This window comes from Idiotropiscis lumnitzeri, chromosome 1, assembly GCF_059441095.1.
Source record: "Idiotropiscis lumnitzeri isolate Australia: NSW breed Sydney's pygmy pipehorse chromosome 1, RoL_Ilum_1.0, whole genome shotgun sequence".
NCBI lineage: Eukaryota > Metazoa > Chordata > Actinopteri > Syngnathiformes > Syngnathidae > Idiotropiscis > Idiotropiscis lumnitzeri.
This window is the reverse complement of record NC_142391.1, coordinates 21,121,338-21,136,414: the sequence shown is the minus strand read 5'-3', so window position 1 is coordinate 21,136,414 and position 15,077 is coordinate 21,121,338. Positions and strand designations below refer to the sequence as shown.

The 15,077-nt window shown below is 42.8% G+C and overlaps 1 protein-coding gene across 3 annotated transcripts in view; it reads left to right on the top strand.

Moving 5' to 3' along the window:
• Positions 1-15,077, top strand: part of adamts3 (ADAM metallopeptidase with thrombospondin type 1 motif, 3) — a 78,841-nt gene that overhangs the window by 42,675 nt on the left and 21,089 nt on the right. For all 3 annotated transcript variants that reach the window (XM_088287998.1, XM_088287990.1, XM_088288006.1), the window contains exons 7-13: positions 410-566; positions 6,906-7,011; positions 8,422-8,565; positions 11,171-11,303; positions 12,374-12,487; positions 13,680-13,825; positions 14,592-14,767. In XM_088287998.1, the coding sequence (XP_088144124.1) occupies positions 410-566; positions 6,906-7,011; positions 8,422-8,565; positions 11,171-11,303; positions 12,374-12,487; positions 13,680-13,825; positions 14,592-14,767 (976 nt within the window). The remainder of the gene's footprint in view (positions 1-409; positions 567-6,905; positions 7,012-8,421; positions 8,566-11,170; positions 11,304-12,373; positions 12,488-13,679; positions 13,826-14,591; positions 14,768-15,077) is intronic.

Genomic DNA, 15,077 nt, shown 5'->3' with positions numbered 1-15,077 from the left:
ACCAACCACCCAACTAACCAGTCCATCAAAATACCACCCAACTGAACCGCCAAAGTAAAAATAAACTAATCCTGATGGAAGGAAAAACCAGGACCAGAACTCACTAACTAACCAACCAACTAACTAGCCTCCTGAAGAAAGGGACTTTGAACTTGTTTCTGACTTTACTTATTGCTAACAAACCAACCCAAAAAAATCTTGATCGAAGGCAGATTTAGGTTGTTTCCAACCAAACGTGATGTGTTACTAACTAATGAACCAAACAAGCGACCAACCAATCAACCGCACAACCAAACAACCAACTAACCTGCCAATCAAAATATCAACCGACCGGTTGAAAATTAACGAATCCTGATGAAAGGGAAAATCAGGACCCAACCAACTAACTAACTGTTTTCTCTCCCGTCAGTCCATCAGCCTGATTGAACGAGGCAACCCGTCTCGCAGCTTGGAAAATGTATGCCGCTGGGCTTTTGGCCAGCAAAAAGGCGACGTGGACCACGCCGAGCACCACGACCACGCCATCTTCCTCACCCGCCAAGGCTTTGGCCCCACGGGAATGCAAGGTAACATCTTTCCCAGGGAGCTTGTTGGGCTCATCAGTTATAAAATCCTTCTTCTTCTTCTAAAACTGTTTTGTGACTGTGCCATGAAATTGAGAAGGAATGTCTGAAAGGAGATGCACTCGACTCTGTTTGGGAAGTCGATCTTGTCTTTTGTCCTGTGCACTTTGTTTTATGAATTGCCATTCTAAGGCACTGTGACACATACAATGTACACCTCCAGCAAGTCATCATAAACATCAATCTACTTTGGTTGTTTTGATATTTTTCAATTATCTTTAATAGTCTGACTAAATAAAACAGGCTGAGTTCAATCTGAAATAATAAATAAAATGCAAACGTACGACAACGTGCACAGGACAGGATCAACTAAATTGCTCTCGTTTATTGCGGAGGTGACTTTCTGGAATCTTGGGCCGCTTGACCTTAATCCATTCTGCTCATCTAAAAATAGAAATGTTTGGAATTTTCATATATATTTTTCACATTATTAATGTGGTGGCCGCCATGCATGGCCCATGTGACCTCCATTGACCAATCGACATAAAAATCAGAACAGGAGGCATGAAAAAGTCTCAATGCCCGGCCGGCCATTTTGGGTCGAAACAGAGATTTGGGGCCGATTCCAATGCGGGGATGAATTCCAGCGTTGAACAAGAGAGGGCCTGGCCCGTTGTTATTTCCGATTGTTTGGCTCAAAGCAAAATGAATGTGCTTGCGGCCTCTCAAGTCGTGCGTCTCTCTTCCATCACATCTGCCAGCCACATCTGTGATTTCCCAAGGGCGAGACGGCAAGAGAAGCAAATTGCTTCCTCCATACAGTATCTGCGCCCTGTGAAGCCCTTTGCACCAATTTAAGAATGACCACAATGAGTAATTAATTACACGTCCCTTCTCCCCAGTTCCTTTTTTGCCGGCGGGCGTGAAAAATCTATCCGACGTGACCGTAATCCTCCCGACGAGCGGCCTGGGTTTTCATTCGTAGCGTGGAGGGCACGCAGACGTTATTAGCTTCATGTCTTTGCGTTGACTCGGCTAGTTTGAGGCCAAATGACTCCCACGTCGTTCAGAGGAGGGGGCGGTGCTTGGGGGGGTGATGTGGGGGTCGTCTCCCGATTCGAATTAGCAATTGATCAAGGCGAGGGGCCACGCAGCGAGCCACATGTCATTAGACGTTTGTCGTTGAGTGTGACATGTTTTGAAATGGAATCATTCCAACAAACAAAGCAATTGAGCGGTAGTCCCGTCTTCCGCAAAATAGCCAAAGGAATCCGTCCAATGGCCACAAACCATTTTGCTTTTAAAATGTTTTCCGAGCCAGAGTGGAATCTTTTTCCACAAAGCGTCATATGTGATCACGCAAGCCAACAGCGGAGCTCATTTCAGACAGTGTGATTGCCTAATTGGCACTTCCTTTATTTTTATTTTTTTCTTTAACACTTTTTCCAATTTGGATTACGTAAGAATATGCACTGAAGATTTAAGGAAATAATGTCAAGTAAATAATTGTGTTCATTGCCGTTACACTGCACGAGTTGCTATCAAACCAAGACAGCGTAAATCCTGATGAGTTATCATCGGAGGTCCGCCTCCAATTTCAAATCATTTCGGCCCTGTTCAGGCACCTTTCGGTCACATGAATTCACCCCCGGAAGTGTTTGGGAGGCATGTCAATCTCAAAAAGTCTCCCAAAGACGTGCCTGAAAACACACGTGAAGTCTACCAGTTTGGCTTTTTTTTGGGGACTCTTTTGAGATAAACTTGGCCAATTTAAGTTCAATTTGAGATGTTGTGAGACTTTCTAAATCAAATAAATGGATGACAAATAGCTTCAATGAAACCACCGCAAAACGGCGGTAATTGCGTCTGGAAGTAAAGAAAGGATGTTTGCTGTTAGTAAATAGCTGTAATCACTGCCTTTAAAAAGCAAACGCTTGGTGTGCTGTGTCAAACAAAAAGAAGCACGCATTGTCTTTCATCCGACCAAATAGTTTTGCCTGAGTAAAGCTTACTAGCGAAATGCTAACACGTCATACAAAATGCCATAGGCGGGCTAGGTAATATCTTAAAATCAGAACAGTAAAGGTGGCGCAGCACTTTTAGAGAGACATACGCACATGCACGGCATCTATTCTTGATCACCTGCGACAAATGACTGTGACCATCACCGTGTTCGTACAGTATCGGCATTAGAGCGCCCCCAGATGGCCTGCGTGCGCACAACACAAGAAATGAGCACAATGTCCATTGAGTTGGCGTAGAAAGTGCTTTCGTTTTTAATGTATGTTGTCATCGGTACAATATTCGAGAGGGATTTATTGAACCAATAACGCATTCCAAAAAAATATTTTTGGGGGGGTAGCTGGAACGGATGAATAGAATTTTCATTCACATCGAAATAAAATTGAGGAGATAATAGAGAGAGACGACAGGGCTGAGCTGACTCCACCGCTGTTGATCAATAACACCGTTGGCGTCAACATTGATATTTGGATCGATCCGCCAACTGCCGCTCGGCAAGTCTTTCATTGCCGTGATAGTCGGCTCTTGACTTATTTGGGTCCTCTGTGACGTGTCGGGCCTTGGAGTCGTCTTTGTGCTTTTGTGCATTGCGAGTAACGATACCTCGTGTGCGTACGTCGCCGATTGGAGTGGCGCCGCGCGCTGTCACTTGTGATCCTAAGGTGAGTGCTGCTCGCTTTCGCCAGCTCACATGAATCAGCGTGAATCACCATCACGCACGCGCACACGCACGCACGCGCCTCGACATTGTTTGCTTGTTCAAAATTCAAGAGTACAAAAGCCTCGGGACAGTTGTCACAAAAGAAATGTCAAAGGCGGCTCTCAAAAATGTATAGAAAAATTCTCGTTGCCAACCTGTCTGAAGATATCAGACAGCACAAGGCCAAAAATGTTCATTTGCAAACCAAAGAAGGAGGAAAATGTTAAATAGGAAGAGCAGACAGACACTGCTTCCATTTACAATTAATGCCGACTGCCGGGAAATTGAACATGAGGAGTGAATTTACATCATTTACTCTCTATCCACGTCGTTATCCACCTCATTATTTCATAGCAAGCATTTCTTTATCCGAGTAACTTTTCTAACTTTTAGTAGAAAAATCCTCTGGTCGGTCAAATATGTTCGTACAATTTAGAACTGTCACCCTTGCCTCGCCCATACGCAAAAATTGAAAACTGTTTCACAATTTTGCGTGATCAGTCTGTTTTATATGGCTGCCCGAAATTTGGTAGCAATCAGAAAAAAATTGTTGGACCATTTTATTTTTGAAGACGCTCTTGAAGTGGCAAAAATAATTGCTTCAAAGCAAAAAAAAAAATGGCTGACGTGCTGTGTCTTTATGGCTTCCGGCGACTTTTTTTGTCGGTCTGCTTGTGATAGTCACGTCCGAAAATGCCAACTGGCACTGCGCGCTGAATTTAAGGGCTTTTGCTCAACCTTGTCTATTTGAGTTTGTGTTTTAGTTCCCTATAAACAATGGCCAAAAACGCAAATGTTTCATAGCAGACTTTCTCTGTCTTTTTTTGATTTGACACTGGAGACTTTTTTTGTGGGTCCTCTGGTGATGTAAACATCAACCAAATATCATGTTGCCAAAAAATCTGGCTTTGCCTGAATGTGGTGCCCTTGAGCAATCTCAAAAACTCAATAGTTTTTTTTAATTTTGTGTCGTCCATTTTTCAAGTATACATGGGTTCCAATTTGATAGAAATTGGCCAAAATCTCAGGGAAATGAAAAAAAAACTACAATTTTTTTTGGGTTCAAATTTGGTGGCAATCGGAAAAAAAAATTTTCGGGCCAGTTCATTTTCGACTGAGACCCGATAAATTACGCGCATAAAATGGTTGTTTCAAAGAATAATGGCAGAGTTATACCGCCTTCTTGGCCATGGCTTCTTTCAATTTTTTTGTTGGGTCGATTATTCATAGACAAATTGCATGTTTGTCAGCAAAATTGGTTTTGAAGGCAGAATTACCCCCCCAAAAATTCCACGTGGGAAAACTTTCTGTCTTTATGGGCATAGTTTCTTGAGACTTTTTTTTTTTGTGGGTCTACTCATGAGAGGCATCCCTGGCAAAGTTCATGTTTTGGTGGCTGAATGTTCAAGCTCTGCACCTCGGGCGAATTTCACTTTGCATGGTGGGCACAGTTTTCCAGTTGAACTTCAAAATGTAACAATTTTAACGCGATTGAACTTAGATGTGTTTAAACTTAACCTTTAGACTTTCGAATCCTTTTTAAAAAAAAATTTTCTTATCTTCACCGCTTGTGAAAACCAACATTGAGTATGCAAATGTAGACAGACTGTGACGCATTGCGCGGATTGTGCAACTGCTGGTGTTGGATTGTAAATGTCAAAAGATCATTTACAGTTTAAGAATATCGCCACGGTGCGGGCGGAGAATGAATTTGAGACATTATCAATCCCCCGCGGTGATTTTTCCTCCCACAAAGGCTGCTGATTTGAGACGCTTCAAAAAGACCACGCTCATCATTTTCATGGAAACGCCCCAGTGAGTCGATGGCGCCCGATTTCAACCTCAGCGCTTTTTTTTTTTTTCATTGTCAAACTTCACACAGGTGATAATGGCTGCTTTCGCCACTTTTAATCGCTGTGAAGTCTCAGTGGAAATCAGGTGTCTCGCACGGAAAGTCAAGTTTATTTTTTGCCACCCAGTTTGTTTTCTGCTGCAAGACTTTGACATATTGACCTTTTTTTAATTTTTTTTTAACATTTTTGATCTGCTCTGTCCAAAAGACTAAATGCACATAATAAACACTCAAATTGGGTGATTTATTATTATTATTTTTTAATGTATTATTTTTTCCAGATTTTTTTCAAAAAATATTTTTAAAGCTAATATCATCCAACTAAATTGGCCGGACCCAAGTCATTTAGATAATTTTTTTAACAATCACATTGCAGTCAGTATAATTTCTAGCTTGATTTACTCTAAGTAACATCGCAGTGGCCCTAATTTTAGCGCTTTGTGCTTTAAATAAAACGATTTTGACTAATGACTGCAGGGAGCAACAGCTTACAGGGCGAGGAACGCATCTAATTTGGGCGGTGTTAATTGGCTCATTAGTGCCGACGCCTACCACCTGATGATGGCGTAGATTTTTGGGGGAATGGGGAAAAAATAATTATCATTTTCACGCTGTCGCCTTCCCGCTGTGTTTGTATCATTTGCTTCCTGTGGCACTTCATGTAGTTTTTTTTGTGTTTAAAAAAAAAAGGGGGGGGAAACTAAGTTAACTTTCCCGATTAAGTTTAAGATATTGCAAAGTTCCAAGAAAGCACCGGTGGAGAACTCAGCTGATTTTGCAGGCGTGTTCATTCTGATGTAAATTGCCCACCAAACTGGCTCATTCGCTATTTATGGATTAATTCATCCTCCAAAGACAACCATTTTTAGTCACCTGACATGAATAAACCCCCAAAATTCAATTGACTTCAATTGTATCTTGATAGCCTTACAAGGGGGAGTTTGCGGTCCTAAAAATTGTAACAGGATTTGAAATTCGCCTCACTTCACTAATTCACCCCCTCCAAAAAATAATTGCAACAAAGCACATGTTTGATGGGGTTATTATTATAATTGTGTTGTGATAACACGAATTGTTATCTGCTTCAAGTTTTATGTTTGTAATTTCCGTGCATGCTGATTCTGCGCGGCTTCTGAGTCCTCTCACATGCCTCAGGTGCCTTCGCCCCGCTCCTGTTTGTTTGCGTTATCTCCAGCTGCTAGCAAGAGAAATGGGCATGAACATTTTTCAGGGGGTGATATTTCGGCATAGTTTCAGCAAAGCTCTCGAAGCTCAAGTGTGTGTCAGGGTGAGGCTGCGAGGGTGAGCCCCATCCCCCCCCCCCCGCCCTCTAATGCTGCCGTCAGAACGAACGTGAGCGCAGCGTTTCTGGCGCCGCTTTTCCAGATCTACACAGCTCGCACAGCCAAGCAGCGCAATTGAAGCATTTCAAGATAAACCTTTGCTTCTTCGCCTACTTTGCAACCTCAAATAAAATGTACTTCCTGATTTTCCGGGTCAATTTCCAGATGTTCCTCCAGATTAGATTCCATTGCTACCGAATTTGAAGCATGTACACCTGACAGATGAAGCCAATGGCGAGAGAATTCAGCCACTTTCTGCTTAGCTGCTTGACATTTTGTGGGCTAATCTATCATCAAAAGTTGAAGAGGCAAAAAAAAGTCATAAGAAGAGATTTTTTCACCTCGTTTTGGCAATAACTCCATTCCTCTACCTCCGCATGGTCATATTAATCCTCTCGTTTGCGTCTGTCCTCTCCTCCTTTTAGGTTACGCTCCCGTGACCGGAATGTGCCACCCCGTCCGGAGCTGCACCCTCAACCATGAAGACGGCTTCTCCTCTGCCTTTGTGGTGGCGCACGAGACGGGTCACGTGTAAGTTTGGCGGTTTTCTCGTATTTAATTGGGAAGACAAATCGAGTAACAAAGAGGTGGTTGGTTTTGGAGCCATTAAAAAAAAAATGTACAGATCCGTGTATTGCACAGGTGTCAAATTCAAGGCCCGGGGGCCAGATCTGGCCCGCAACCTCATTTTATGTGGCCCGCAAAGGGAAAATCATCTGCATCAACTTCCTGTTTCTAGCATATTTTCTTCACTTTTAACAACATTGAGATATGAGATATTGCCATTTATTTGTTACCAATCCTCCCCTTTTAAAATAAATTGAAAAATTATTGAACAATTACTGACTAGCTTCTGATTTCAAAACTGGCTTTCTAATCAATTTATATGGATTCACAGTCATACCGGCCCTCTGAGGGAAACCACGACTACGATGTGGACCGTCCACAAAAATGAGTTTGACACCCCTGCTGTAATGCAAGGTCGAGGCCCCGGGCTTGAAACGTCGTGAGGACTTGACTTGTTTGATATTTGCCACAGACTTGAAACTTACAGCTTCCGACTTGACTTGCACATTCGATCTGCGGCTCGCTCCCACCGCTGCTGTAAAGACAAAGCGTACAATGGAGCTCGACATTGAAACAGAAAGAGCTAATGAGCCAACTTATGTGGAATCTGCTGTGTTCTGGCAACTCTGACAGCCTGGAGCAGAACATCACCAGCTGGAGACCGAAAAAAAAAAAATAAACGAGCCAAGAAATTTGTGGATTTATCCGATTACAGCAATGCATTTTGGAGCGAGAGCTGCAGAGCTGGCCACGGCGATGATCGGATGAATTTAGCGGCTCCAAATGCCATCTGCGGTCTTAGAGCTCACCGATTTTTTGTTTATGCCCGTAGAAAGTAATTCTTAGAAAATAGACAACGTAGTTTTAAAAGTTGAACAAAAAGTGCGCAGAGCTCCCAGGCTCAGTTGCATCGCTTATAGTTCAATGAAAACAATTTTTTTTTTGAAAACCATTACTTGTGAGTTGTGGTAGACTGACATTTATTCAAATTTCGGCAAAGTCCGTTGCCTTACCTTCCTATGGGACTTCTCCCGTAGTGAGGTGAAAAAGCAAACAGGAAACTTACTGCTGATTGGCTGCTGCGACAAGGATACAATTTGAGGGTGCTGTGGGCAGGCCAATCTGCTTCTGTGCGCAAGGCCACAAGCACAGCAGAGAAAGAGGTGTGCTGAAGCGAGCCTAAATGAATCAAAAGTTTAAAAAAAAAGGCAGATGATGATAATCGGAAAAATGTCCAATTTTGACCCTGATAATCGGCGTTATTTTTTAGTCTTTTTTTTTTTCCAATCTACTTCTTCTAAACATGCCAATCAAATTTCATGTGGCAAAGTGAAACGTTTGCGTGTGTGTGTGTGTGTGTGTGTGTGAACCCAGGTTGGGCATGGAGCACGACGGCCAAGGGAACCGCTGCGGGGACGAAACGACGATGGGCAGCGTCATGGCTCCTCTGGTCCAGGCGGCCTTCCACCGGTACCACTGGTCCATGTGCAGCGGGCAAGAACTCAAGCGATACATCCAGTAAGGCGGACTTATTGTTTTTCATTCCTCGCGATCCCTCTGCCTGCGATTGTCTCCATTTGAGACTTTTTGTCCTTTGTTCTGAGTCAGGTGATTTTTTTTGTATCCAACTGTCAATTCTATTTAATGGATTTCTGTGAAGGCGTGCTATGGGGATGATGCGCTTCATTCGAGAGAGCCTCCGTCAAATCCAATCAAAGTTCAATCAGCCCGTCTGAAGCCGCTGTCACCGGCAGATTATTATTTTTTCCTTCTTTTTGGAAGACGTCTCACCTAATGTTCCCTCAAAGCTGCGCGCGTGAGCAAGTGTACCCCTCTCTTACCTTCTGAGCGTACACGATGACCCAGGTGTGCATCGCGCCCATACATGACATTTCTATATTCCTGTTAGCCACCCGTTCTGTCCGTCGACGAGATGTGAAAATCAGCCAAGAGGATTCAGTTCTTGATAAATAGCTTTATTTATTTTTTTTCTTCCGATCTCGTCACTTCCCATTTAAGTTGTGATGTGTCAGCGTAGTAAGAGCCATGCATGGCTCAATGAATGGGCTACATATAAAAAATTAAATTGTTATTATTGTTATTATTTTTATATTTTTTGGGGGTGTGGGGGGGGCTGTTATGTGTCTGTATACCCCCCAGAAAGTACCTAGTTGCCCCGACGCTTGTGACTTCATGAAGTGGCGCTAAACCAAACAGACAAGCGTGTACCAACCAGTGTTGTTTTCGTCAACGATGACGATGACGAAAATATTTTGTTAACGCCCCTTTTTTCCTTGACCATAACGAGACGATGACGAGCTAAACGAGGTTATTTGTTGACGAAATCGTGACGTGACGTTCATGAAATTTTCGTTGACGAGACAAGACGGGAGGAAATTGTTAGCGTGTGGTTTGTCACACGCTCAAAATTGATGATATCCCTTAATATTGTACATGTAATCTGTCTTTCAAAACATTGGAATGAAGTGCAACCTATCTTTCGTTTGGGGCGAGGCCTTTACAGTTTCATTTTGGTGCCTCTGAGTTGTTGTACTTTAGATTACTGGGAAGCATACATTGACACATATACTCACCAGATCTGGGCACTTGACCCTTTTTTGACGGTCAGTCCCCTGCCCTTACCTCATTATGGGCTTCTTCATCTCCTTCTTCTTCATCTTCTTAATTTTTCTTCTTCTTCTTCTCTCTCTCTAGCTCTATAAATATGTATATACATATATATATATATATATATAGATATAGATATAGATAGATATATATATATAGATGTAGATGTAGATAGATATATAGATATAGATATAGATATAGATATATAGATATAGATATAGATATAGATATAGATATATAGATATAGATATAGATAGATATATATATATAGATGTAGATGTAGATAGATATATATATATAGATATAGATATAGATATATAGATATAGATATAGATATAGATATATAGATATAGATATAGATATAGATATAGATATAGATATAGATATAGCATGCTTGCATACATACCCTGCATACATGTCCAGCTACAGTATTTTTTTAAATTGCGTGCCTATTTAAATTGACAGACGTTTAAGATTTGGAGAGCTCAGTGTGAACATTATTGCATTATTATTATTATTGCATTATTGCGAGCATGAGAAGCGAGGGCCGTTTAGCTCCGATTGGAGAGCTTAATCGCAACATTCACCGGCGTCCTTTGAAGAAAAATCAGCAGCTCGAGCATGGACATGATTAGCGCAAATGCTCGTTCTCCAGTTGAGATCGCCATCCGGCCGCAAAACAATCAATTGGCGGATCGGCGGAGCATGGCGACGCGCGTGTATCGACTGCTGCTGCCGCTCGATGAGAAGACTTCCAAATGCGGGATCTGTGCTGCAACGCTCTACTGGCAAGAGCCGAGGTCTTACGTCTTTCCATCCAATTTCACATGTGCCAGGTTTGAATTGTCAAGTCAGCTGTGACGTGAAGGAATGAACCAGCCAGATGGGGTTTTAATGCCACCTCGCCTTCTAATCTGCCTGAGTCATTCCGCAGTTCCACAAATGCTGGCGTCGGTTGGCGCCTTCAATCCAAAGTCTCCAAAGTTCTCGTTTCATTTGCGGAAATACAGTGGTATCGTCACCAGTTGAAATTTACTGTCAAACTAAACAGACAACAAAGAGAATTTTTTAGAACAATTACGTCGTATCGCCTCAAGAACGGCCCTCGCTAGAGCTTCATGCTAACATATGGTGGAAAACGCTTTTAGGATGCTAATGGTTAGCATTTTGAGTGTGGCGCTGAGGTCTGCAGACTCGCGTCAGTTAGTGGAGTTTCAAAGCAAACACGGTGAAGCTGCATGTAGCTGTTATGCTGCACACAAATGGACTAAGAAGTCAGGGTCGCAAACGATGCTTTTTGCCCATATTCCGTTTGATACAGGATATAAGTCACTTTCATGTTGCAAAATAGTTTTGAAATGATTTCAATCTGGCATTTGAAACGGGGTGTGTAGACGTTTTCTATCCGCTCCACTTTTTGTGTCGTCTCTCTTCACGTGACTTGCCAGATATGTCCACGTTTTGAATCCGTAGAAACGTTTGTCTCCCCCGCCAGCACGTACGACTGCCTGCTGGACGACCCCTTCAAGCACGACTGGCCGCAGCTTCCCGAGCTGCCGGGGATCAACTACTCCATGGACGAGCAGTGCCGCTTCGACTTTGGCGTAGGCTACAAGATCTGCACCTCGGTGAGTAGCCAAAGCGCACCTTGGCCGGACCTCACTTTGTTTGTTTGGAGATGGAACATTAAAAGCTGGTTTATTTTGGCTGGCTGCAGCACACTTCTCTCTCTCTCTCTCTGCTGTGCTGGTGGCCCTGCCTGCAGAAGCAGATTGTCAAAACTATGTTGTCTATTTTCTAAGATCTAAAAAAAATCTTTAACGCTTAAATGACTAAAGTTGTTTCTTAAACGTGCTTAAAGGTGTTTGAACTAAGTCAAGTTTTGGAGGTTCTATTTTTCTAAATTTTAACATCATTTTACCCCTCGTCCTCCACGACTACTAATAATCGGTTTCGGCCTCGAAAAAAAAGCATATCGATCTACCGCTAATAAATAATAAACAAGACTGATTCATTTCCATTCCATTTCATTTCCAATTTTTCCTGTTATTTTGTACATTTGCATTATTTTTTTTTTAGGATTGTATTTTTTTTTTAGTATTTGCTCCATTCCGAGCTGCGCTATTGTGTTATTGTATTTTTATTCTTTTAGTGTGTGGGGGTGTGTGTGTGTGTGTGTGTGTATATATCAATTTAGAAAGAAACGCATGCTGCTGCTTTATTTCCACTTTTTGTTCCGTAATTACTGCCTGCAGCCACATGGTATGATTTCAATTCTAGTCAGACAAACAATATTTATCTCACCTCAGCACTATCCTCTGCCATGTAACATGTACTTTAAGCAGTACCCTCCCTTCCATTACACGCTTGACAAGTCATGTGACTGAAATGCAAAGTAAACACACAGCACTCAGTTGTCTGCGTGTCTCCCCCCTCCGTCACCGCGCACACCTCAGGATGTCTCATGATGTCCTCTAATCCTCTTCCCCGGAGGTTACCAATGAGCGTTTGGGCTCCTGAAAGCCTTTTCAAATCCACTCTTGCTTTGACGCCATGCTCTGTGACACGTCCCCGTCACCAGTGAGCGCCCACCGCAATGTGTCCACTTCCTCCGTTTGTATCGGAGCGTGCTTCAGTTTGGGGCCTCTCCAACAAACACGTTGGCGAAAGAAAATGACTTTTATTTGATGTCTTTCAGTTCCGCACATTCGACCCGTGCAAGCAGCTGTGGTGCAGTCACCCCGACAACCCTTACTTCTGCAAGACCAAGAAGGGCCCGCCCCTCGACGGGACCGAATGCGCACCTGGAAAAGTATGTCTATCGAGCTTACGTCTATTCCATCCATTTAAAATTGGTTCAGTGTGAGTCGTTAAAGTTTTGCTGACAGGCTCAGGGATGACCAAAAATAGTAGATATTTTCACTTTTAAGCAGCACTTGGGCAAATTGCAAAGTGTTCATCTCAAAAACAGATTTCAAGCATGCTAAACAATTATATTATTTGTTGTTAGCGCAATGCTATCACTTGATACAAATTAATATATACTATAATACATATATATATATATATATATATATATATATATATATATATATATATACACATTCACTTTAACAGTATTCCCAGAAAAAAGAAAACAATTCGCACCACCCCACCACCCCACTGTCTGCCGCAACTATAAAAAGTAGCATTTCCGTTGCAAAACAATTCTACACCGTAGAGTAAATACTCGTTGCGCACAATGAGAGCGCCATTCCACTTTATTGTAGCACAACGGGAAAAGAGCATTTTCCCCAGGGTCACACATGCGCCCCCCTCAACATCGCACCACGCACCCCCAGGGGGGCCCGCCCCACTATTTGAGAGGCACTGATATAATGGAAGGTTACCATTCGTGTTGTCGTTCCGAACAAGAGATGCGGAGAGTCAGCAAAGCAAAAATCAAGTCATCAGTAGTGCAATAATTATGATATCCTGTCTGTTGTGCAGATGATGCAGAGAATCATAACACGATTACGCCGATCATTTGCAGTAATTACAATACGACGACAAATGGATGCAAAGTGTGATGACACCTGCAAAAAAAAAAAAAGAAAACTTCCATTTATTTACCGTGTCATTACTGTATGTAAAAAAAAAAAAAAAAAACATTTACACTCAACATTTCGATGCCAAATTCATTGTTGACGCAACCCCAGAAATGTCCGAGTTTCAATTTAACCAACATGGCAGACTCCTTGTGTCTTGGTTTCTTGAGACTTTTTGGGTGAGTTTTCTCCCAATAGGCGTGCCTTCTAAATTTCACGATGCATTCCTAGGGGGCGCCACCGAGTCAATATCATAGAAAAGACACGCTTCCCGAAAATAGCCTCCCTTCAGTACAACACAAGCTCAATTTCCATTCATAAAGGCTCTCATTCAATTAGAAGTTTGTGATCTGTATCAAATTGTCTGGTTTTGTTTTCTGTCTTGATGTGCCATGTCGTGTTCCTGTCGCCTTCTAGTGGTGCTACAAGGGTCACTGCATGTGGAAGAACCCCAGTCAGGTGAAGCAAGATGGCACCTGGGGCTCCTGGAGTAAACATGGCTCCTGCTCACGCTCTTGCGGGACCGGCGTTCGCCTCCGCACGCGACAGTGCAACCACCCCGCGTAACTACTGCACGCTGTCTCTTTTGCTACATTTAAGCAGGAAACTCCACAAAGAACTCCCTTTAGAATTTCATATCAAAAGAAAAGAATAGAATGTGTGTCCTCTGTATATTTATCATTGTTCCCCTTAATATCAATTTAATAAGTGTCATTAATATTTCCGTCCTTGCAAAGGTTTTTACAAAGATGGGCACTTCACACGATTTCTTTTCAGTCCGTCCTTTGTTCATAACTTTGCGTCCCCAAAATGGAATTGAATGCCCATCTCCGGGTTATTACTATTGAATTTTCGACGGTAATGGGGACTAAAACATGTCAAATAAAATAACTTATTGTCGCTGCCAAGGAAAAAAGCACGTCTCTGTCCAATTTTGGTGATTTTCTTTTTCATTTTAACGTTAACTCGATGGCTGTCGTGCGGCAACCCCATTTAAGTAAAAATAAGAAAAATGGAACAGAAATGTTTGTCATCCGACAGTGACAATATGCTTCAAATAAAATTATGCGCGTATTAAGGGGAATAATGAGTGGAGAATATTTGCGGTGGGACTGCTGTTATTAAGTGCACTCACATAATGGAGCCTATTTGGACTCGAAAAGGTTTCTTTGGAATAGAACAAGGGTCCGCTAATAGCAAGGTAGCCAGAAGGGCGCCTTGTGTATTAGCATAATTTGAAGGTTAAATCTGGCTTCTCTATTCTTGCACATGAAAATGAAGACCGTTAAATTCTGACTGCCAAACGTCTTTTCCTTCCCTCACCACCAGACCCATCAATGGCGGCCAGGACTGCCCGGGCGTCAACTTCGAGTATCAGCTTTGCAACACAGACGACTGCCCCAAGCACTTTGAGGACTTCCGAGCGCAACAGTGTCAACTTCGCAACTCCCACTTTGACTTCCAAAGCGCCAAGCACCACTGGCTGCCCTACGAGCATCCGGATGGTGAGTCGGGTCGCCGCCGATGGCTCGCTGGCCAGGTTCCATTCCTTCTGGCGAGTGTGCGTGCGGGGGGGGGGATTGCGGATGTTGGCTTGACTCACAGGCAAGGCGTCCTTACGTAAAGGTGTCGTAACACTTGGCATGTGACACCGCTGCCCTGAAGGCTTGCAAAATGTCACATTTGCATGGATCGGACAAGAAAAAGGCTCTAGCGTTCATTTGCAAAATCCAGTAGATCTGTCAAGATCCGCAACCTAAACTGATTATAGTTACAGTTGAGTGAAAATATGCTTTGTTTTCATTTTTGCCTCAC